This window comes from Rhagoletis zephyria, unplaced genomic scaffold, assembly GCF_001687245.7.
Source record: "Rhagoletis zephyria isolate East Lansing unplaced genomic scaffold, Rhagoletis_zephyria_1.1 Rzeph_scaffold_02235, whole genome shotgun sequence".
Classification (NCBI taxonomy): Eukaryota; Metazoa; Arthropoda; class Insecta; order Diptera; family Tephritidae; genus Rhagoletis; species Rhagoletis zephyria.
This window is the reverse complement of record NW_016159319.1, coordinates 7,222-32,980: the sequence shown is the minus strand read 5'-3', so window position 1 is coordinate 32,980 and position 25,759 is coordinate 7,222. Positions and strand designations below refer to the sequence as shown.

The window sequence follows — 25,759 nt, the reverse complement described above, 5'->3', positions numbered from 1 at the left end:
AAGGTAAGAATTGTGGCGGCTTCCAAGCCATGAACAACGGTGTACGGCTCATTAAAATCGGACTTAAAATGGCGACGTAGTGTCAAAAAAAGTAAATAGCCCATCGGGGGGGGGGGCGTGGCAAAAAAAAAATAAAATTTTTTTTGGGATCGCCTTCAAAATATCTTTAATCCTAGGGGTGGACTGGAAAAACTTTTTTTTTGTATGGGGACCGACCGCACTAATGTACATCCACCAAGCAAATGCTAGTTTGTTTACTTCTTCCATGCTCGCAGGTGCGTGAACTTGTGTGTGCGTACATACATATGTACATATGTACATACAACTGTTAACTTGTACACGAGTTAATGTTTATAATTACCACTGGGTGTGTACTCGAGCGGCGCTTGTGCGCACAATATCTACTCCAACTATTAGCATACAACAACCGTGGCAGGCGTGAAGTGACTTGTTGCCAAAAATGCTACAGCAAAGTGGCAGAAGTCAAGCTTCCGTAAATGGGATAATTGTGTTGCATGCAACAAGGTGGCAACGATGATGTTGGGCAGCTTGGAAAAGTAGTGAGCGGGTCATGTCAGGAAAGGGGTCATGAAAGAAACAGACCCTAGCTTTTGATGGCAGCGTTTACATTCAATCAACTATATTACAAGCAGTACAAGAAGTGGTTAAGCATTACAGGCAGGCGTAGAAAAGAGAAAGTGCAGGAAAACTAAGAAAAGGTTTACGTGCGTTGTGTAAAAGAACCGATTGGCTTGCATGCCAGTGACATGTTTTTTATATGCTCCCTATGCAATTACCATTGCCGAATAAATAGTGCCCTGTGTTGTCAAAAATCTGTTCTATATAGAGAAAACAGAGATCTGAACAGGGTTGCCAATGACGAGAAAAAATACTTGCCATCCACTTGAAAAAAATCTCCCAATGACTTTTTTAGTTATTTTAATAAGAAGTATAGATGTTTTCTATTTTTTTTAGTTATTCCCAAAAAAAATAAACACTTTGAATTACCTAAGGAACTTTTTATTTAACTAATGGTATTTGAGATCATACTAATGATATCTTCTCGGTTTCCTTCATCATTTGAAAAAACTTCAAATGGGAGTTATTATAAACAAATGCAGTGACTAAAGAACTGTCTGCTGATTTTTTTTTTAATATTAACAATGTTTTTCAATTAAAAATTTTTTTGTTACTTTTTTGTATAAGAATATTGTTTCCGCTTTAACTAAAATCATAAAAATCAAGGATTCAAGCAATACATACATATACGACATTTATAAAAATTCAAAAAATGTTTCGCCAAAAACTCGTAGCCAGCCTTTCACCTAGGGGGGCAGGAGTTTATATAGAGGGGAAAATGTTTTTAACTAAAGTTTTTTTTTGCGTATGTAAATAGATATTTTTGGGTTTAAGAAAGAATATTTTTTCTGGTATCCTTTACAACGATGGCAATTTTTTAAAAATCGATTTTAAACTTTTTTGTTATTTTTTTTATAAAAAAGGTATTTTTTCTTTTTAAGTGTTGTTTTCAAATTTTTATATACGAAGTATATCTACAAATACACACATCAGAAGAAAGAAGGTTTGATTACGCTTACAACAATATCAATTTTTTTTTATCGGTTTTTTTAAATCGGTTAGTAATTTTTTTGTTTAAAATATTTTTTTTTTTATAAAAAAATGGTATTTTTTCCTTTAAAATGGGGTTTAATCACTTTTACAGCGACATAAATTTTTTAAACATCAGTTCAAAATTGTTTGAAATATAAGGTTTTTAATTTTTCGAAGACCCGACATTTGACCATTTATAGCACCTGTAATATAAGTTTGCACAAAAAAAAGTGATATACTTCGAACTTCGAAGGCCCATATCATCTCGATTTCGGAGGCTAACTTCGAAAAACGGAGAAATTACTTTTTGACCTATGACTCAATCTCTTAAAAAAATTGGTCTGGTCCAATACCCAGCCGAGCGCTGTATACTGTAACTATTAATATCTTGTAAAGAGAAGTGTAAAATTTTTTTATCTAAAACTAATAAAGTTAGAAGGACGAAATTCAAGGATGTGGTAGTTTACATATTAGTCCTTGACATATATTTTTTTCAAAAATAAATATTGGAAATTTCCAAGGATATTCAAGGATAAAATTTTAAAAGGACATTTTCATTACTTATTCGTCCTGGTGCACCCAAAAATTATTTTTTTTTCTATTCTACAGAGTTTTCCCTTTTAATTGATACCCATATTGTTACTCTAAAATGCACCAAATCTTTTAAATATTTTTTTTATTCAATCATACCCTAGAAATTTGAAAGTCCTTTAAAAAAATCCTGACGTCAGAGAGAAAAATTAAAAACTCAGTTTTACTATATTTGGCCCGCAGTTTTGTGAATATATTGATTTTTTCGTGTGTTTTAAAAATTTTTGGTTTTTTGTCGCACGCTGTTATCATTAAAGTGGTAGAGATCGATGTAATGCGGAACGATTTTCCGTCATCCCTTGTCAAATTTGGTTTGTAGACAAACCGGTTTCGGCGTTGTGCCATCTTCAGTGTCATTTTTCGTTCTAGAGATCCTCTTGCATAGCTTGCTGATGTTAAGGATTTATCTGCATTGATTTTTTAAGGACAAGTTTGCTACTTTTGGGAAATCTATTCCATTTTAATGCTGTGGCGGACTTTAGCTATGGCTGTAAGGGAGTTCCAGATTCATTGCATCCTAAAAAGTAATTTTTGCTTTGCCCTGAAAAACGTATCCAAAATAATAAAAAATAAATAACCGTTAACTATGGCATCAAATGTAAACGCCCCGTTGTTCTAGCAATAAATAATTTTACAAATTAAAAGTGAAAGGATTTCACAATTAATTTAATGAAAATCACGAAAACGAGGCGCGTACAATTTCGGCAAATTGTACAATAAAAATAATCAAATCAAAACATCTGCGCACGTAATTGAACCGCTGACCACGTCCATTTGATGGCGCGAGCAAAAAAATCTGCCAAAACTAGGCACAAAAACTTTGCAAGTAATAACCAGACAGAGAGATACGCACATCTGCCAAATGAAAAACTTCCAAAAAACCTAAACGCTGAGCGCTCATAATGCGCAACAACAAAAATAAACGTTAAAAAAAAAAACACAAACATGCTTATAAAACAGATGCGCGTTAAGCTCAAACGCAGTGTCGGGAATGCGCTTGCGTAATAATCTAATCGCGTCTTGCGACCTCAAAACCATAGATTGCCCAAAAAAAAAAGAAAAATCATAAGAAACGCGATTTGCAATAAGAAGCAGTCAAACACCAAATGCTAGGTGATGCTCGCCAATTGCACAACTGCCAGAGACGAAATCGGAAAATTCGATGAGTGCATTGAAAAAAGTAAAAAAAAAAAAACATAAAGACTGCAGCTGAAACTGAAGCCAACATAAATATTCGCTTGAAAAGAGAACGGAAGCATCGAAATTGAAGCGTTTTCTTGCGCACAGCTTGATAGCTGAAGCTTTTGCGCGAATACTATATCACCAATCGACAGTTGGTTGGCACGAACAACCTTGAATTAGTTGCACTCATTGCGAGTAGATGCCACAAAAAAAACAATTTTTTTTTGAACTGATAAAAAACAAATCAATGGAAAAATGAAAATTGCAAGAAAATGCATAAAAGTCAATAGCAACAACAGTTAGTTGGTAATTGGCAGCAGCACAAAATGTGGCTAAAAAAAAAATAACAAAAACACTTAGATAAAAATACGGCAATCGAAGAGAAGTAAGCCTCGCTACGTGATCTTCGGAGGCACACTTGAGTTCAAAGCCCAAAATCACTGAAAGAGGAAAAATCACGCTCATTGCAAATGGCTATAACACGAAATTAATCAAGCTCTCTGTGTGTCGATTGTTGGATTGAAAAAGATTTCGAATTTGGGAGCAGGGTCAGTTTGCTGGTCAAATATTTTTGGTGAATTATTTGTGAGCCAGCAATAGATTTGAGACATGCTTATTTCGCACAAGGTGCGCTTGTCAACATACATACATATATATGTATGTTTTGTAGAAGTATGTTCAGAATTAGTGGACTCAGATAAAAAAAAATTGTATAAGAAAATATGAATAAGAATCATTACCGATGTACATATTCTCATTAGGGTGGTCCACAAATGCATGTAGAAAAAGTAAAGTCGGAATTTAATGCTCTCATCCCTGTTTTTTTATTTCGAAATTAAAAAATATTTGGAGGTCGCTCAATGCGCCCAAAGTTTACCATTTATTTTATATGAAAAAAATATATATATATTTTTTCGTAGAATTCTTGAAAATCAATATTTTCGATCGGAAAACGTTATTTCTCTTCAAGACTTAAATATTAATACCAAATTTTTTTATTTTTTAATACTCGAGTTTTTTTATGGGTCTTCCATTGCATTTTTCAGGGTTTTTAGGGGACCTATAAAAAAAATTTTAATATAAAAAATGTTTAAATGAACCACTGGGTATTTATTTTAAAGGTCTCCTGAAGAGAAATAGAGTTTTCCGATCGAAAAATATTGGTTTCCAAGAATCTACACCATTTCCCCAAAAACTTGTTTTTTTTTCCATATAAAATATGTACATAAAAAACATTGAGCGCTTCGAGGAACCTCTAAATATTTTTGATTTCGAAACAAAAAAAATAGGGGTATATTTTTTCGATATAGAACAATCTTAGGGATGAGAGCATTAAATTCCGACTTTACTTATTTTGGGCCACCCTAATGTACACAAAAACACGCACATACATTCGTAATTATCGATTCCGTTATCGTTATGTTTATCGTCGCCATAATTGTTCTACTTAGGGATACCAATATCGATTTTAATTTATTAATTAATTAATCGAAATATTTATCGATAACTCAATTTCTTTATCGATATTTTGATTCATATCTTTTTCGAAAAAAATATATACACAATTTTTTTTTACAGCATACATTTGTAATCGATTACATTTACCGCTACTAGCCTCGTGGTTTTCCATTTCGTTTTCCTTTCTTTACTGTAATCCTCTGCCATTTCTAATGATTGTATGAACCAAAGTCTGTGACTTTTACTTTAAAGAATCCCATTCAAGCATAGTTGTACTTCTTTACACTCTTTTAAAGTGTTTCAAAAAAAGGTGGCCGCTATTATTGGCAGGGTCAACTGCCTGCCCGGTATTTTGATCAGTGTTGCCAGTAGTGAAGGTTTATCTTCAAAATGAAGACTGAGTTTCAAAAGATTTTGTCTAAATTTTTAACTGAACTGACTTAATATAAAAAATTTTCACTAAAAAGACTTCTGGCAGCACTTGAAGACTTTCCAGATGGAAACCACCGCTTTAAGCGATATTTTCCCCAAAAAGATTACTTAAAAATAACCGAAATATAGTGGTTTTTAGTATTTATCCAAATGAAATTAAGATATTTAAAAAAAAAATTTAGAGCTACAATTTGCAAATCAAAATAATTTAAATACAAATGGGCATTCCTTTTGTTCCTGCAAAACGATGCGTCTAGTGGAAAAATTAGCAATGAAGTATGTAGACAAATTTCGAATCTTTATGTTGAATTATTTTCGCAGAGACTATGCGTATAATCCAAAAAGTACTTATTTAATTGTGATTTCGTTTGTACTAAAAAATTTGCCTTTTGATTGCCCCTTTCTCTTTCCGTGGTCGATACTAAATTAAATTTTTTGAAAGAAATGAAATCACCATAATACACTTTTGGGGCAAAATTTTTTATACAATGCGATGACAGTTTTTATTTTTACTTTTTTTTTCAAACTTCTAAATTTAATATTTTTTGTTCGCCATTTTGATCAACTATCTTGATTTCATGAAATTGCCACACGGTATTCAAAATTAGATGAAATAAGTTATTAATTTCATCGAACCGCGTTCAAAAGCTAACTCTCTAATTTATTTATGCTCTTGCAACTTCTTGTAATTGCTGTGGTTACATGACAATTGAAAAAAGTAAATTAAATCTAAGTAAGTCGCACGTGTTTGGGATGAATTAAAAAATTCGTTAATTTTTTATTATATAACAAAGTATTTGCGAAATAAACAAAATGAAGTTTTTTTAATTAAAATCTTTAAAAAATATATTTGTTTCATAAACATTTTCTCCATTTTTTTTTAATTTCTTGCGATTTTTGAAATTTTAATCTTCACTGGGCAGATTTTTCGCAAAAAATTTCTGGCAACACTGATTATGATACCGTTTAGAGAGCTCTGATTCTGCAGAACAGCAGCTTAGTTTTTTTAATTTTTAAATGAGCCACCAAATCAGTTGTTCTAAATAGGGCACGGCGAAATAGCAAAAAACTGCACTGCTGAGGTTCCTTTTGCTCTCTGAGAAGTGCCATAGGACAAATGGTATCCAAATCGACTCATTTAGCGCTGAAGACTAAAAGGCCCGGAAAACAGGTGGCAAGGTGGCCCATAATGGACCGTGGGTAGTCAAAGAAGATCTACAGACTGACAAAGCGGCGACCTCGAGTCTCCAAGCAGCCTTGACCAGGCACTGCCCGCTTGGCTTTAGGCTAAATCTCGTAAAGTAGGGTATCACAACTACATGAACCTTACTGTGGTTTACATACATAAGGGAGCGGCTCATAAAAACTTCAGAAAATCTAACTTAACCTAGCCGGAGAAAGTAAAAATATTTTGTTCATCTGAGATGGTTTGCGTTTAGCGGCTAGCAGTGCGCGCTCGATTCCGCAGGCCCTGGATTCGAGCCCATTTTTTTTTTTTTCTTATAGCAATGGCAATGGCAAACTATGTATTCCCATCAAAACAGGTTCTCATAAAAATACAATCGACGTTTACAATTTTTTAAGGTTCGTTAAAAAGAGCATGGTGCTTTTTCTTGTACAAAATCTTCTTGCTATTTTAAACTAACTTAAAATCGAGTTCAATTTTTATCTTGAGTGCCTTTTAAATCATCTTCTGAATTTTAATACTTTTGTAGAAGTTTTCGCAGTTAAATGACGTTTATAGTCATCACTTTATTAGCAAAAACCAAACCTAGTCTAGCCACGAGCGGCGTGATCTTGTTTCCAATAAAGACAAACGGCGGATGAAAAGTCAACGAAAAGTAGGTAACGTAAGAAAACTTGCAACCAGTAGCGAACAACAAACGCTAGCTACCAAAACTTAGCAAACAGCAGCTGTTCGTTGCCAGACAAAAAACACCGCCAGGCCAACGACAGGCATTTTCAGTTAGAGTAGCGCTTTAGCATGTAACGTCCAACTACTTACATATGTATGTATATACAGCGACTAAACTTAAGTGCTTCAACAGCAGCATTAAGCCACTACCAGCAAAAGCAGCAACAATGAAGCAATACCAAAGTTTAAATACGCAAAAAAAGAGCACACAAATAAAAATAGCGTTTTTTTTTTCTATGCAACTTGCAAGGCAGCTAGCCAGTCAAGTCAGCCATTCAGCCAGCGGTACGGCAAAGCATCGCTTGCAGTTGCAATTGTGCAACATTTCTGCTGTTTTCCGTTCGTGAATTGGTTTCTTTGCTTGCTTGCAACTCTTCTTTCTTTTCTTTTTTTTTTTTGCACTGCACAGCTACTATTGCTTTTGTGTGTAATTTGCAACGCGCATGTGGCACGCTAGGTACTTTGCTTTGAGACGACATCATTGAGCAGTGCTTGGGCAAGTGCCCGTTTGAGAGACGCTACCGCCTAAGTATCCAAGTGTCCAATTTACACAGAGATGTCTGCATCAAAAGCGAATTAATAGTGACGACGCAGAACGGTGGTCACAGCGGCGGTGGCGCTGCCTGTTGCGTTAGGCGAATTAACTTGAAGAGATAGTGATGGGGCATCTAGCTGGCAAATAAATGGTAGTTGGTTCAGGTATTTAGATGGCAACACACAAGCGCAAATACATATGTTCATACATTTGTTAGAAAAGTGTACACAAACTTGCGGTAATACCACTTGCCATAAATACTTGCTGCATTGCTGCAAGGGATTGCGCTTTTAAGTTGTGCGATTTTTGCTGGAAGCTTCGGGAAAAGGAAATACCGCCAGCTAAAAAGCTAGCAAGCAAACGCTTGAATGGCCGTAATGCTATTAGGGCTATTTACCGAGTATGTATAGTACATATATGTATGTACATATATATGTGTTGAGGTATGTGGCACAGTTATTGACTCATAAAATTTTTTAAGTCTTTAAGCAATTGTAAAGTGTTGGTGGAAAAGCCTTGTGTTATGTGCTAATTTGTTATAGTTACCCTGAAGTTTTTAATGTCTTATTTTAGCTAGTATATGGTCGAATTTTGTAAAAGTGCGGTCTTAATTAAGCGATGGTAAAATGCTAAGCGAAATACTTCGGAAATTTGAAAAATTGGCGCTAATGAAATTTCATCACTTCAAATGTGAATGAGATAGTAAAAATGTTATCGTTTTAAAGCTGGCTTGCGTTCATCGATATTTGCAAGCTATGTATAATCAAATACGGCCAATATTTGGTACTCATAGTTTAGCGGAAATGAGGTTCAAAGCAACTAAAACAACAAATTTAACTGCGTTGTTTTCTACAGAAAAATTAGAAATATGAATACGTTGTTATTGGTAGGGACTATATCGATCTGTAAATGTATCGAAAATGTTATCGATAAATATATATCGACGAATGTATCGATGAAAATATCGGCAAATATATCGATAAAATTATCGATAACTATAAAAGTAAAAATCTTAAAGCATATTTACCGATAACTATTACGCTCAATTCATCGATATTAGGTATTGAGCGACAAAAAACACAGGACTGCTCTCTTTTTAAATATATCCGTACTAAAAAAAAAAACGGAAATGCTATAGTTTGAAAATTTAATTTAGGAATAATGTATGATTTAGGTATGTATGACAATGCTTTCGGGAACATTTCTAAGAGAACAAAATGGGAACAAAAATCGAACGATCTTTCTCTCGAAGAACAATTTGGGAACTATAATATCAGGTACTTGCTGACAGAGAATGCCATGGGAACAAATCTTCTCTGAACTATTCGCGAAGAAAAGAAGAGCGAAAAAAAATTCTCATGGCGTTAAATTAGTTTGAAATTTTTTAATATTAAAATTAATGAAAAAATAACTGAAACATAATAATGCAAACAAACTCAAAGAAAGACTTAAGAGACGAACTTTTATTGCACAGAAAATGAAAGATTGTTTCAAAATGAAAAGTTCACCCTAATGATAAACGATATGGAAATGATCCAGCTTTTCTCTGGCTGAGCATTAACAACCTTGGCTCTCAGTGAAACAATTTTTTATGCCACCACGCAGATGCCCCTCTCATTCTTAAAGCAAACTTTTGTTCTCTAGCAGAACGTTCATCAGATGTTTGTTCTTAGTTTGATCCTCCTTAAGAACGTTCTCAATAATTTCGTTCTTATTTTGTTCTCATTGGAAATGTTCCCGAAAGTTTCGCTCTCATTTTGTTCCCGTTCAAATGGCTCTGAATATTTTTGTTCCCGTTTCACTTTTTTATTGGGGAATGTTCTTCACATTCTATTTTGTTCCCGTGCGGAGATAAACCAAAACTGGAACGCGTTCTCGGTCACTGTTATTTCCCAAAACTTGAAGATTGGTTTATTGATAAATATACCAATAGAGGATATTGAACGCCACAAAAATTTAGCACTGGTGCAGCTTTTAAATTTCTTCACTCACAAAGGAATAAATATTTATACTGCCAAATTTAGTTAGGTTAGGTTAATCTGGCCAGCTGTGGTACCAAATTTCATAATTTCTACGAACAGAACGCATCTTATTTGCCACATAACAAAACATTCATCCGAATTTATTAACGCGATCACTTTACCATTCTGTCGCCGCCAAAATGCTTGATTATATCACACAACTTCTTACTAAATACCAGCAACAATTAAAAAACACACAACTAGTTATCTAATACCACTAGCGCTTACAGCAAGATAAAATCCTCCAGCGTTTATGAGCATAAAACTGGCAAAAGCGAAAACGACAACATTGCAACATCAAAACGACAACAAATAAACAACAATTTTGATAGCATCAAAGTTGACTTCAAAAAGGAAAGTCAATTACCATAATTGTGGGCTGAGATGATTCTCTCGGTATATATTCGTAACAACAAAGCCCCCGACACTTGTCGTTCACCTAATTTTTTGACACACTGTACTTTTTGCAAAACAAAAAATAAATACAAAATTCATGAATAAATAATAGAGCAATAGCAGCTGAGTATGCAGTTACATTCAGAATTACATAGAGTTAAGAAGAAAAAATTAACAAAGCCAAGACCTATTAATTGCATGCCACTTGAATCTTCAGCCGAAGTCAGCTCGTATTACTACTTTTGCCTTTCAGTGTGAATGCCTGAAGAGTTTCTCATCACCATTAGCATCCATTGTACTTTCTATGTGTACATTATTACATATTTACATTCAATGTAAATATATATGCATTTTGGCATTTGTGGCAGCTGTGGCATGTTATAATCAAATTGCAACCTCATCGCTATTTTGGATAAGTGTGTTGACTTGCAATTTACTCCATTTTAATTGTTGTGGCAACTTTAATGTCGCTCTGAGTTGTTTACGGTAATTTTTTTTTTTGTTATTGTTGTTAATATTTCGGTTGCATGCTTTTGTTATTTGCTATTATCTATATTTTATCGTGAGATATATGCAAATGAAGCAAAAGTAAGCAGTTTAATCAAGTGCTGCTTGTTGGCTAAACGAAATTTGTTTAATAGCAATTGGTCTAATTTTTTCTGGCAGGTAACTAAATTAATTTTGAGCGCTCATCTTAAAGTTGATTGGTATATTTTTCGTGTCTATAAATACATTTTATGAATGTTCCGCTTGATAGGGTTTCCGGGAAATCGAAGCTAAATTTTTGTTATGATCCTTCGCAATTTTTTTTGTAGGCTAAAAATTTCTTTGCGAATAATTCATGTAAATATGTCAGTAGTTTGATGATGTAAATAGACTTTTCTAGATTTAAAATAGATTCAAAATTTGCCTGGCTAAAATTTGTTCCAATTTATGTAACATCATCATCCTATTTTTGTTGTGTTTGTAATTAGTAATGCAATGTTTATATGAAAAAAATTGTTTCGCCTGTCAGCCCTGGATTCGAGTTATTGAAAAAAATAAATAAAAGCGAGATAAAAACGCGATTTATCATTCGGTTTGACTTGCATTTGAAATACAAATATATGCGGTGGCGAAAATGTAAATAAGGAAGAGATATTTTAGCAAGTTTTGGCTATGTTTCTTTGTTAAAAAAATTTTTATTCGTTTTTTATGAAAATATAAAAAATATCTAAAAGTAAAAATATCTAAATATCTAAAAAATAAAATGTTAATCAAAATTTGGATTTTTGTAGAAAATTTATAAAAATGCGAATAATTTTAACAAATGTAATTTTTTATTTGGATTTTTTTATACCAAGAATTAGGAAAATTTGACAAAGTTTCATTAAAATTTTGAGTTTTTTAATTAGATTTTTAAGAATTTTTCGGAGTATGCAATTTTAGGCCCACTAAATTTTATTATACTTACTAAGGTGCAATTTTGAAGTAGCTAGGACTTACTGTTGAAAAGTCCAAACAAATCGAATTAAAAAGCTAAAAATTTTGATGAAAATTTGTCGAATTTTCCTAATTTTTGTTCAAATTTTGATAATTTTTTTTTTATTTCAAGCGGATCAATCTAGGAGGCAGTACCGAGTTGCGCTCAAAGATTTTCCGTGGAAACTTTCTCCATTTGAATGTTTTTTTACATTTCTTTGGATAAAAATTCGGACTATAACAAATATAAACATATAAAGTGGGTAGTCGGTTGAAAGTGATTTATATTACCAATAACAGGCGGTGGTTTCTTTTTTTCTAAGTTTATGCGAGTGCTCCGCCTTTGGCGCGAAAACGACACAAACGAAATCAAAATCATCCTTAAGAAATAGAACGAAGTACTTAAGGGCTACATCTCTGCAGACTTTTGAGGCATTGCTTAGGTAAACCAAAAACCAATATATAAGTGGTCAAACAAGAGATCGAGTGCATTACCTTTGCCACAAGCAAGTATTGACTGCGAATGGACGAAATTATGTATACATATTTACAAATGTGTTCACTTGTCATAAGCAAGGGTCTGAAAAATTTGGAAAAAATGCCGACAAACCGCTTTAGGGAATTGAAATATAGTCAGTCAAAGTATTTTTTTATGACTGCTTCTCTGCTAAAGAATATAAAGTTTGATTGCCTTTACCAAATCCCGCAAAGTGATTCCGCATAGTTGGAACTACGGACCTGACAACCCCGCGGACTCTAGGCAACATCCGACAGTCCGCGAGCTCAGTGGAATCTCTTCTGGTAGTAGTGTTCTTGGATACGGCCCCTCGGGGAGTATCGTGGTGGCACTGGTTTAACACCCAAAGTGCGTAGAACCGGACCCAAAGCGCGGCAGAGTCTTTCGATAGGCTTCGAGCCCTACCGTGTGATACTGACTGAATATGCTTGCATCACGGGGTGCTGATCAACTAATTGATCCGCGCCGTGGGGTTAGGCCGTCGTCGGCACGAAAACACTCAAAGACGCAGCCTTTACCAAAAACTTTGGCTGTAAATTCATAAAAACTTGGCCATGTAAGACCGCTTCATGTTGAAAGTGTGGGAAGGTATGTGAACTCACTCATTTGTGATACCGTGTTGAGGTTTTCATTTATCTCTTTTCTTCTGTAAGCCACTTGGTGCTTAGCAAAAAGTGCATAAACTTGCAACACCCATCGCTTTGAGGTCATCAAGATCAGCAAAGAAATAACCGGGCAATGGCAGATAAGATATTGGATGGCTTCTTCTTCATTGTCGTCCATGCAACTTCTACAGTAGTCCCTCCAGGGTACGCCCCGTCTGGTTGCGTGTAATCCAGTCAGATAATACCCGGTGAGAACTCCAGTTCCGTGCAAATTCCTCTTTAGATTAAATAGAGACTTAGTACGTTGAGCGTCTATAGCTGGCCAGAGTGTTTTGGAAATATAACAGGTGGGAACTGTTTGCCATCTTTAACTGGTAATTTCTATTAACTTTTCATTCAATAGGGATTTATATGTTTGAAGAAGAATGACATGAGTATCTCTGATATAAGCATGGATTGATCATCTTTCCTTGGCTGTATCGAATGACCATTCTTCGCATCATGAACTTGGTGTTGGTGGTGCGAATGCGAGCGATATAGTCGGTTGTAGGAAACCCAGTAAGGTTGTTCAGGATTTAGCAGTGACCGACGTGTGGATTCATCCATTTCTTGGTCTCATTAAGCCTAGTGGCAGTGTTAAATGTCATCTTTCTTGCAAACAGATGCCTCAGTAGTAATATTAGCAGCCTGTTGAGTCTGTTGTTTTCATCACTTCTCTTATCAGTAGAGAAGCCAGCCGTTGAACAATGTTCATTTTCTTAGCGGTTACCGTTTTTTGAGAGTATCCGGCAAAACAGCTTCAGTACTCTCAAACAGATGAGAGTGTAGACTAAGTATTTAAGCAAACAAATCTATGTGTTCAGAGTTTGACGAGTTCAAAGATGGTGCGAGTTTGCAATCTTCCCATATCATATACACACATATGTATTTATGTATGTATGTACATACATATATTCATGCATTCAAAAATATTCCGAACACACCGCCTAGAAATTTTTACAATCAACTATAGGTAAATGTCTATTACTTATACCCATACTCGCATAGTTATACAATTTCTATCATTCACATGCATCATTCCAGCATTTCGAATTCCGTCATTTGCAATGATCCGCAGCGTGTAGAGAGTCGATAAGTATGTATATCAAATTTAACAGCTATTTGGCAGCGGCGAAATTGCTTCATGCAACGCATAAAAGTGTTACCAGCCGCACCTGCAAGACATCAGTTAAAAGCGATGCGATAACCGGAGACACGCAAAAAAAAAACACCGCAAATTAACCGAAAAAATTTAATCACTTGCTATAGCAAAAAAAAAAAAAACTAGGCTAACGCGCACGCGCAGCAAGATCTGCGATGCGAGAGAAATGACCAGATTGAAGCATCGCGCGTACGGGCGGCACGTAACTTTTGGGCAGGTGGGAGGTGCACCATGCGGTATGAATGATGCGTAATTAATTCGTATTATGGTATGCGCAAACCGCGAAAATGTATGTATGTACATTGGGGCGGTAAAAATAAAAAAGTAAATTCGGATTGTTCTATACCGAAAAAAAATTAAAATATTTAGAGAGAGTTCACAGTTTTCCATGAATTTTANAAAAAAAAAGTAAATTCGGATTGTTCTATACCGAAAAATATTAAAATATTTAGAGAGAGCTCACAGTTTTCCATGAATTTCNCGATGCGAGAGAAATGACCAGATTGAAGCATCGCGCGTACGGGCGGCACGTAACTTTTGGGCAGGTGGGAGGTGCACCATGCGGTATGAATGATGCGTAATTAATTCGTATTATGGTATGCGCAAACCGCGAAAATGTATGTATGTACATTGGGGCGGTAAAAATAAAAAAGTAAATTCGGATTGTTCTATACCGAAAAAAAATTAAAATATTTAGAGAGAGTTCACAGTTTTCCATGAATTTTATATGGGAAAAACTATTTTTCGCAGAAATGTTGTCGAATTCTTGAAAATAAATACTTTTCGATGGGAAAACTCTGTTTCTCTTCATTAGAAACCCGCAGAAAATGCAATGGGGAGATCAATAAAAAATCTTTAGTATTAAAAAGTGGTTAACTGAACAATTGAAGAGAAACAGAGTTATCCGATCGAAAAATATTGACTTTCAATAATTTCTACGAAAAGTTGTTTTTCCTCTCTATATAATACATAGAAAACTTTAAGCGCTTTGAACACACTCTAACTACTTTTTGATTTCAAAACGAAAAATGGGGGTATATTTTTTATGTATAGAACAATCTAGGGGGTGGCGGCGCTAAATTCCGACCTTACTTTTTTTTTTTTTTACCACCCTAATGTACATACTTACGAGATTTATCAGGCATCATGCAACATTGTATGAACAAATCTGGATGCTGCTGTTGCTGTCAGACGCTACTGCTGTCCATGCGAAAGTGGGGCAATCGGTAATTTTTTCTCACTTAACAGCAATCTCTGTATTTATGCGTTACGTTTAACGGTATGCGTAACAGCAGCATAACCGGCTTAGTAAGTTTCGTTAGCGGAAAAAATTTAGAAAATTATGCACCACTACAAACACAAATGATGCATCCAAAAGACTGGCCAAGTGGCTGTGGTATGCAGCGATAAGCAAAACTCAATAGGCCTAAAGGTATGTGGGAGGCGGCATAGGGAAAAACAAAAACAAAAAAAAGCTATAGCACACCCTGAAACCAATTAAGGGAACCAGCAAAAAAAAAAAAAAAAAAGTTAGTTAAACAAACGCGCAAAAACCCTGCGTTATACAACAATTCCCACAACAGCAACAATAATAACAACAGCGTTAATAAGCGCCTGTCGTATGCGTGAGGCGGTGGTAGTCTCCGCACAAAACAATGTTTACCGATTTTTCCCCTCCATTTGCTGATTATATTATTTCTTTCCCTATTTCCTTATTCAAAATGCAATTTTTTTATGATTTTGTTGCACTTTTTTATAAGCATATTTTCATGTTGCCAACTACGTATGAACATTAATTGTACAAGTAATAAATAGTAAATGTGCTGCTTGTGCGCGTGCGCTGCATTTGGCCATTTCGGCAATGAGGCAGCGCGACGACGCTGATGTCCATGTTGCGGTAGTAAACTCAAAAATGTTATTATGAAAAATAATGTGAAGAAGCAAGAAAATTAAACACGAAAAAATTATATATATATGTATGTATTTTCTATGCGTTTACTTGAATGCAATCTGTCTGCCGTGGACAATTGGCTTTTGTGCATTTTCTTATACGAATATGATGCGTACTTAAATAAGATATTTTGTGGAAAGAAGTGCGTGTCGGTTTGAAAATGCCGCTAAGGCAGCAATTATTTATATACATAAATATATTTTCGTGTTGTACTTATTTTATTGTATACAGTGTTGCCAACTTTTGAGTTTCAAAAAGCACTAAACCTCGGAAAAAAGACGTTTTACCACACTAAAAGCACTAAAATTTTTTTTTTTTTTAACAAAGGATACATACATAATGACTCATGCTTACGAAGTAATACCGAAGAGGCTACTGCACATTGAAAATGGTATATCTCGCAAAAAAAAATAAAATAAAATAAAACTTTTTAATATACCACGTTTCCCTAAATTGACTAAAAAGTGGAAAATGATATTTCTCAGTCCCATTGAATTTGTTTTGATAACTTTTGGTTGTGAAATTTTAGCAAAAGGCATTATAAACAATTTGTGAGAATGAAAATGAAAAACGTGGAGCACTTTAGTGCATTTAAATTTGTAGATTCTTGTAAATTTAGGGCTGCCACAGATTTAAATATTTCAAATTATTTAATTTCTATGAGAAATTTGAGTTCNGGCTGCCACAGATTTAAATATTTCAAATTATTTAATTTCTATGAGAAATTCGAGTTCGGAAAACAAAACACTAAACAAGACACTAGGCACTAAACCATTTTTTTTTTGCTTTTTAATTTTCAAGAAGCACTAAATCCAGTGCTTAAAGCACTAAGTTGGCATCTATGGTTGTATAACACTAGTCTATATCGCTTGGAAAACACATTAAATGGCCTTTGGTATTTCTTGAGACATTAACTACTTTTCTTATGCCCTTTATGACTTTTCGTTTCATAAGCGAAATAAATATTTTGGTAGTTTTGCTGACACTCACCTATTTAATAGATAATTTCCACCAAGCCTTAACTGTAGTTTATCTCTATTAGAAATACGCGATTACAATTCGAAGGGAGTAATAACTCATATTGAGTACAAGAAAAGCAAAAGTAGAACAGCAAAAAGTAAGAAATAAACCTTGCAGATCGTCACATATTAAAAGTTAAGCTTTTGGTGAAAATGAGCTATAACATTGCAAATTTTAGTTTAAAGATTTAAAATATTTTTAAGGTATTTTAAGAGGATGCCCATCTGTTTAAAAAAAGTTTAATTCAAATTATTTAATAAGTTAAATTAATTACTCCGATATGGGTATCACTTAAGATAAAGACAAAAAGTGACACGCCTCGCGACNATAGATAATTTCCACCAAGCCTTAACTGTAGTTTATCTCTATTAGAAATAGGCGATTACAATTCGAAGGGAGTAATTACTCATATTGAGTACAAGAAAAGCAAAAGTAGAACAGCAAAAAGTAAGAAATAAACCTTGCAGATCGTCACATATTAAAAGTCTTAGAACCGAACTGAGCCCTTAACTGCAGTTAAGCTTTTGGTGAAAATGAGCTATAACATTGCAAATTTTAGTTTAAAGATTTAAAATATTTTTAAGGTATTTGAAGAGGATGCCCATCTGTTTAAAAAAAGTTTAATTCCAATTATTTAATAAGTTAAATTAATTACTCCGATATGGGTATCACTTAAGATAAAGACAAAAAGTGACACGCCTCGCGAGTTTGTGTCCCAGCTTACACAAACTGAGTGACGCGAATTCGCATCGGACCCTGCAATAACACCAGCTTTCTTTCGGTTGGCTTCTGCTATAGCGCTCGTCATCGTGTGGTACCTATATATTCATTGCTGAAATGAAAATTAAGGCTTTTAGTTCACCCCTGATGAGTATAGCTCTGCCTATATTGTTCTCCCCCATCAGTTTGTAGCTTCTTGCTCTGACTCCAAAGCTGTTACTCAAGGTGGAGCAAGAAATTTGCGGATGCCGCCTTTGAGTGTTGGAGAATAATCGGAAGAACCTTCATTCTACAGAATCCTCTCTATGAGTGCAATTTCCGCGCTCTTACCACCGACGTCGACTCGATGTTTACAGCCTCTTGAGATTGAAGACGGATCCTCCAGCAGTGGAGCCAACACCAATGCTCTCAGCAAGATCCATGTTAACGAAGTCAACAGCCTCCCTACTATCCTCCGAGACTACTACAGGCTGAGGGTCATCAACTTTGGCTGCGGTCGGGAGGCTCCTGAGGGTCACCTTCTCGAAGCCATAGCTTATGATTCCCTTTGTATCGCCAAGAGCACCGAGCTACTCTGCATTTAGCAGTACCAGCGCTTGCCGATAGGGTTTCCCGTTCCTCTCTAGCAAGATAACCCTGCAGTAATGCGTCGGGAGAGCTGGCACCGAGGTATTTCTTCCATCTCAGCCGGAGAGGAAGATTCAGCAGAGAGCCATACACGAGTCCGCGGACGAAGAGAAAGCCTTCCACACCTCTCCCCCTAAGGAAACTGCTTCCTTTTATAGGGACGGTGACCATTAGTTGGCGCTTCTAATCAGCTTATGCAGCCCATGATACCATTTGGCACTTTCACACTTTTGTATTAGCCCAGGTTTCCCCTTGCCCACCCTCAGATAGACAGCTGAGATGGCAGCCGCCACACGTCTCCACTCTTCGTCGGTGATAGCGCCGGCTTGTCTGCTGCGGTCCATAAGTTCTACAGAGCGATCTGGACTCGTGATTCCGCTGAACGTTGGAGCCGCCGCCGTTTCGTAGTCGCCATTTGCGGCAGTCATGCCACCGGCTGCCTTCCCCTGTGCGGCTTCCGCAACACTCCGCATCGCTAAGCACCTTTTTAGCCGTGTTCGAGCATGCTGTCAGATATCTTATCAGCACACTGATCGCTATAGTACTCTAAAATATTGGTGGCCCGGCGACGGTCCGAATGCGCCTTTCCCACTGCGGTGGCGCGCGGTTTAGACCTAGCCTGAGGTCCATGAAGCTCTGAAGAATCGCGGCAGAGATCATGTTGGTGCTAGCGATTCCAGTACGCACTACATCCCTAGATACCCCATGCGATTTCGCACAGGCATTATCCGCTACTGGCAGGTTTCCGCCACTATTGCCCGGCATAGCCGATGAAGCTAGCTTCGACCCCCCTAATACGTCAGCCGTACAGCTGGTGTTAAATGCGTCAAATTATGTCTCCAATAGGCAAAATTTTCTATGTAATTTGGCGCTGATTTTCACTACTTTAAAAATAATCATAGTTATAAGAATAATAGTTATAAGAATAAGCTAAAGTAATTTTCGTGATCATAATCANTGCGGCAGTCATGCCACCGGCTGCCTTCCCCTGTGCGGCTTCCGCAACACTCCGCATCGCTAAGCACCTTTTTAGCCGTGTTCGAGCATGCTGTCAGATATCTTATCAGCACACTGATCGCTATAGCACTCTAAAATTTTGGCGGCCAGGCGACGGTCCGAATGCGCCTTTCTCACTGCGGTGGCGCGCGGTTTAGACCTAGCCTGAGATCCATGAAGTCTGAAGAATCGCGGCAGAGATCATGTTGGTGCTAGCGGTTCCAGTACGCACTACATCCCTAGATACCCTATGCGATTTCGCACAGGCATTACCCGCTACTGGCAGGTTTCCACCACAATTGCCCGACATAGCCGATGAAGCTAGCTTCGACCCCCCTAATACGTCAGCCGTACAGCTGGTGTTAAATGCGTCAAATTATGCCTCCAATAGGCAAAATGTTCTATGTAATTTGGCGCTGATTTTCACTACTTTAAAAATAATCATAGTTATAAGAATAATAGTTATAAGAATAAGCTAAAGTAATTTTCGTGATCATAATCAAGTGAAACTAACAGCCGCCGCAGATAGTAAATGATAAGATTACACCAGATATATATGTGAATATATGTAAATATAAAAACTTATGCATTATACATAACTACATAAATAGAAAAACGGATAGCGATCTTCTATTAGCAGATGTGTGACCAGAAGCACATTGTAAGGCTTCAAAAACAAGTAAAGTAAACTTACAGCATCATGAATCTAATAAACGGTCAACGACTATCCAACTTCAGCGACAAGAGCAATGTTATTGTCACCGTCTAATACAAAACTGGTTCAGGCTTTCATTGCGACCGTAGAGCGTATCAGCAAATAGCAACAAATAGTGTAGCAGCAAACAAGTTGTTAAGCTGTGAGCCAATTACAGTGCGTGAGTGTTTTTGGTTTTTGTTTTTNGGTTCAGGCTTTCATTGCGACCGTAGAGCGTATCAGCAAATAGCAACAAAGTGTAGCAGCAAACAAGTTGTTAAGCTGTGAGCCAATTACAGTGCGTGAGTGTTTTTTTTTTGTTTTTGTTTTTTTTTTGCAACATGACTTTGTTGATTGTGTCGCGCAAGCACACACTCTGCGCAATTGTCGATTCAGTTTGCAATTTTACCAGTTAAACTTGCATTACTCCAATTTTCGAATTTTTCCTTTTCCCCAGTTGCAGTTTCAGGTTTTTGCGGCGCTACATTTTTATGCCTGTGGGTATTTTGTAATAGCGACGTTGTTCCACTTTCCGCGTATGAAAGTGGAGTAGCGCTATCGGCAATCGAATGTGTGACGTTGGCATTGAGAGGTCGTTGGTTTTGTTCGCCGTTTGAAAGTGAAAATTATGCAATAATCAGAGATGTCTAGGATTTTTTTGTATACATTTTTACTGACATTGAAAATGTGATGGGAAAGGGTACTGTGCGGACTGTATGTCGGCTGTTTAGTATGCGGGCTTGACCTGTTTAAATAGTTGTGCGATAACTTGATGTAAATGAAATGCTTAAGTTAGAAATTATGAGACCAAAGTGCTCTAGAAGAAGAGATTCTTTTTCAGTTCTGTGTGATAAGGAAAATTTGCAAGGCACTTTTTAAGCTCATTCAAGAAAAAATCAAGATTTTAACAACAAAAAAACACATTTCATTTCATTTCAGCCCATACCATTTCACAATCAATTCCGCCGCCAGGCGCAATTGCAACAACAACAACCATTCTACCTACAGCAAAATCCAAATGTGGAAGTTCCAATCCAAACACAGCAGCAACGCAACCGACAAGTGCAACCTGCTTTGAATACACGCTTCCCGCCCAGCGGCAACGGACGTGGCAACTTCGCCAACAGCCCTACCAATAATAACAACAACAACGAACAATACCAATCAAATTCGCTTTATCAGCGCTCCACACAGAACCAACTCTATACGGCACAGCAGCCCATACGATTCCAGCAGGCACAGCAATCACAGCCCCAACAGCAACAGCAGCAGCTGCAGCAATCACAACAACAACAACAACAAAATCTAGACCAGCACACGCAGAATTTCTTGACTTTGCGTAACTTTGGCAATCAGCAGGTGGGTCCACAGCAAAGCTTGCCACAACGCTCCTACAACAACAAGCCATTCCAATCGCAATCGCCAACGCAATCTCAGCAACAGCAGCCGCTGCAGCAGCCACTCTACTCGACGCTACCCAATAGCGTTTACCAACAACAACCACAACAACAACAGCAGCAGCAGCAACCATCTTCTTCGAATTTTGGTTTGCCACAGACACAACAGAAGCTGCCGAGTCCACTGCCAGTGCCTACTTTCCAGACACAGAGTGTAGCGCAGGCGCCACTGAAAGCTGCTTTCTCCACCACGCCGCAGCTAATTTTCCAACAACAGCAACATCAGCAATTACCGCTACCCATACCACAGCAGCAACAACAACATACAAACTATCAGCAATTGCCACTGCAAGAGCAGCGCCAAGGTGGTCCATTCCAGCTGACTCCCAATTTGGGCTTGCCGGTTCCACAAATCTTCCCCAATCTACAGCCGACAGCTTTTCCAGCGCTCNTGGTCCATTCCAGCTGACTCCCAATTTGGGCTTGCCAGTTCCACAAATCTTCCCCAATCTACAGTCGACAGCTTTTCCAGCGCTGTCACAGCAGCAACAGCAACAGCAGCAACAATACGTTAGTCCGCCCTTTTCTACGCTACCAACGCCACAAGCGCAATCCGCTGATCAGGAGTACAAACAGAAGCTCATCCAGAAACACGAACAATTCGTACAGAAACAATACGAGAAATCACAGAACAAAGTGCGCCAGCAACATGAAGACTTCCTCGCCAAGCAGCAGACACTCAAACAGCAGTTGGCACCCACATTGCAGCAACGACCACAGCAATTGCAACTGCAGCAGCAGCAGCAACAGCAACAGTATCAAGACTATCAGCCACCACGCAGTCGCCCGGTAGCTCCAACCGAGCTGCATCTCTTCTCGTCCGCTTTGCAGAAGTACCATGAGGAGCATCCGACCACTACGACAACAACCACCACGACTACTACCACAACCGCCGAGCCACCAGCGCAGCCGAGCGGTAAACAAAGCAGCAAGAATGTCTATGCGCAAGTGAAGGCCGAGCTGGGCAAGTACGGCATGAAAACTACGCCAGGCAAGAAGTCTGTCAAGACTATCGGCCGCGATGAGCTGTTAAAGCAGCTGAAGGCCGCTTTGGCTGAGGCGCCACAGAAGGATGTGGACAACAAAACCTACTCCGAAATGGATCTAGTGTTGCCGAATGGCCAGCGCGTGCAAGTTATACGTACCACCGATCCCAACTTGGTTAAGGGTCAGCAAGCGCTTTCGCAAGATCAATTTCAAACCTTACTGGCACAACAAGGTGTATCTGCGGCTGAGCAGATCGTGCCAGTCAGTGCACCAGCAGGTGAAAAAGTGAGCTTGGCTGATGTGGCGCCTGAAAGTGCCAAGGATCTGGTTCTACCGAATGGATCAAAAGTTCAAATTTCCCGCTCACCCGATCCACAGGCAGCTATTGATCCACAATCTTTGCCAGGCGGTGTTGATTTCGCTAATTTGGCCTCACTGTATGGCGGCGACATTGAAGGCATCTCAAGCGGCGCTAATAGCATTGCCAGCTCAGCAGTAATTCAGTCAGACTCCGACGAACCACCCACACTGGAGGAGTTAGCCAAGCGTGGCCTCATTCCAGATGGCTATGAAATCGAAGGCTTAAGTTCGAATAAACCAGCACCTGTACCGAAGGTAGCACCCACATTGCCACCGAAGAAGAAGGCCACATACGTTTACTTGGAGGAGCAAGCTGATGGCAGTTTCAAGATACAAGGCGTTAAAGCCAATGGCGAGAAGGAGACTAAGCAAACTGGCGCAGAGGTGGAGAGCATTTTGGAGCGCATACGCAGTGGAGAAATCAAGCTGCCACCCTCTGTTTCACGCCTCACATTGCCCAACGATGAAGTGGTCGAGATACAGGGTGGTAACATCATCAAAACCACTGCTGCCGCACCCACAAAGCCTAGCACGACTACCACTTCCACTACAACCAGCACTACTACCACGACCACCACCACAACCGAATTTCCATTCGCACGCACATCACCCATACGTCATCATTACCATGCGTCATCACGCGCAACGACAGCACACGCCTACCCTAGCACTACTTATGCACCACTAATACACCGTTCGAGCCCAACGGTAGCTCCAGAGTCTACGTCCACCACTTACTACACGACTCCGGCGCCCATTTACACCGCCTCACCCGCGCCTGTGACTTATGACACCACAACTCCATTTGCCGTCAGCGAAAGCTTGGTTGAAGCAGTACCCGTATCGGGTCATTACACCGATACGCTGGTCCAGGAGACAGAAAATACCGAAAAGGCTGCTGAAGCGAGCTCTACAAATCCCAGTGAGGACCTGTTGCAGATACTCAAATCGAATGGACTCTTCGCGATGTCCAAGTACTTGCGTCAATCAGGTTTAGATAGCATACTGAACGAGACTGGACCATATACGATTTTCGTACCGACGGATAAGGCGTTCAAAAATCTATTGGTGCAACTTGGTGGCCCCGAGCGTGCGGAAGAGAAATTCAAGGCGAATCCCAGACTACTGAGTGGCGTAAGCCTATTTCATTTATATAATTAATTTAAGTAATATTAACGTTTCTTTCGTAAATTTTATGAAAAAGCTTTTGCTGCACCACGTGATACCTGGCGCTTTTGAAATTGCAACACTGCAAGATGAGATGACAGGCGTTTCATTGGCCGGCACACAGCTGCGCGTTAACCAATACACAATGCATGATCAAGAGTGGAATGATGTGACTGTAAGTATTGCCCCAAAGTGGGAAGGGAAGTGAACAAATTAGATCTGATGAACTTTAGAACGTAACTGTAACAACATCGTTTAAAAAAGCCAAAAATGATAACAAAAAAGTCTTCTAATGCTTAAGATGTCGATCTTAACCTGTCGCAGGCGAGTTATTGATTATTACACAATGTTTAAACTTTCTTCCACAGATCACTACCATAAACGGTGCAATGGTTTTGCTGAACAAAAAGGACATAAAGATACCACAAGGAGTAGCGCATGCCGTCGATCGCGTCATGTTCCCACTACCAGTCGGCGATCTCTTGCAAACCCTACAATCGGATCGCGAAAATCGTTTCTCAAACTTCTTGAAAATTTTATATACTTCTGGACTATCGGAGAAGCTACAGAGCAAAGGTATGAAGCTTGTACAGCGCAAAGGCAATGCTTTACTATTTCACTATGCTTAACCCCTTTCTATTTTCTCCCTCCCTTTGCAGGCATTAAAACCTACACAGTCTTTGCGCCAGTGGACAAGAGCTTCCGCGACATGGAATCCGACACTCTAGAAAAGCTTTTCAATGACAAAGATGCCGCCGAAGAGTTTGCCATGAAACACATAGTAACCGGTTCGCTTTTCTCAGCTGGCATGCGCTTCTATCAAGTTAAGGATTCATTATTGACTGGTAAAACCGTTATATTGCAAAAAACATCAGCGGGTAAAATCAAAGTGAACGACGCACAAATGGTCAGCTCCAATATACCAGCTACAAATGGCGTTATTCACGCATTAGATGGTGTGTTGGCGTGAGCTTAAAGCTCTGTGAAAATAACATGTTTAAGTTAGCAATTAACGAAGGATTCTATAAGGTTTTTATTTAAGTAACGAATGCAAATATTATATTTTCAAAATCATTGAAATTATTTGCGGTTAAATTGGTTAAAAAAAAGAAGAGGGAAAATTTAAGAAATGTAAACTTACATATGTAAATCTTGCCAGGTGCGCTTTGTTAGCTCTTAAAGCTATAAAGTTACATAGTAGATATTACTGTGGGAACATTTGGTTATTTAACTAGTTCAATTTTTTTTTTAAGAAAATAATTCCAGAAAACAACAGAATCCGCTGGTGCTTCCAAATACATACATATGTAAGCGATCGTTGTGAAATAAATAGCTACGATTGCTTCCCGTTTTCAAGAAAATGGGCTCCGGTCATATTTATATTGCACATCATTGGTTTGAAACAATATTCAGAAGTATCTATTTTGGTTAAATTTGTGTATTAAAAACTTTTCGGCAAACAGATGAAAGCTTTTACATTAAAATGGCTGCTCTTCAAGAGCTTAAATCGGTTATGGGCACGCAGAGCTGTCTCCTAGTGCGTTCTTACATAAAAGCCCTGCATGCGAGCAAAGCTGTTGCCATCCCAGGCTTAAAAGTGCATGGTATACTACAAAAGCTTTGTGTTCGAAAAGCCGAAAGCTCGTTTTTTATCTACATAAATGAAAACTTTCTTGAAAAACATAGCTCGTTTTTGTTTCGAAAAATGCCTTAGCTTCCCAGATATAAATGAGCTTTTTCTGCCCGCTAACATATTGATATTGCCAGATCCTAAGGCATTGAAAACTTTTTTCTCGATCATTCCCTTACAAAAACATCCCTATGTCTGCACGAACGTATTTAAATGATAAACTTC

At 37.9% G+C, this 25,759-nt stretch overlaps 1 protein-coding gene across 3 annotated transcripts in view; it reads left to right on the top strand.

Moving 5' to 3' along the window:
* The window catches only part of LOC108366337 (negative elongation factor A), a 71,788-nt gene extending 46,035 nt beyond the window's left edge, over positions 1–25,753 (top strand). Inside the window, exons 2-6 of one of the 3 annotated variants that reach the window (XM_017620703.1) lie at positions 20,873–21,698; positions 21,785–23,871; positions 23,942–24,079; positions 24,273–24,480; positions 24,564–25,753. In XM_017620703.1, the coding sequence (XP_017476192.1) occupies positions 20,873–21,698; positions 21,785–23,871; positions 23,942–24,079; positions 24,273–24,480; positions 24,564–24,874 (3,570 nt within the window). In that variant the 3' untranslated portion in view covers positions 24,875–25,753. The other 2 variants (XM_017620704.1, XM_017620705.1) reach the window with 2 other exon arrangements.
* The last annotated feature ends 6 nt before the right edge of the window (positions 25,754–25,759 follow it).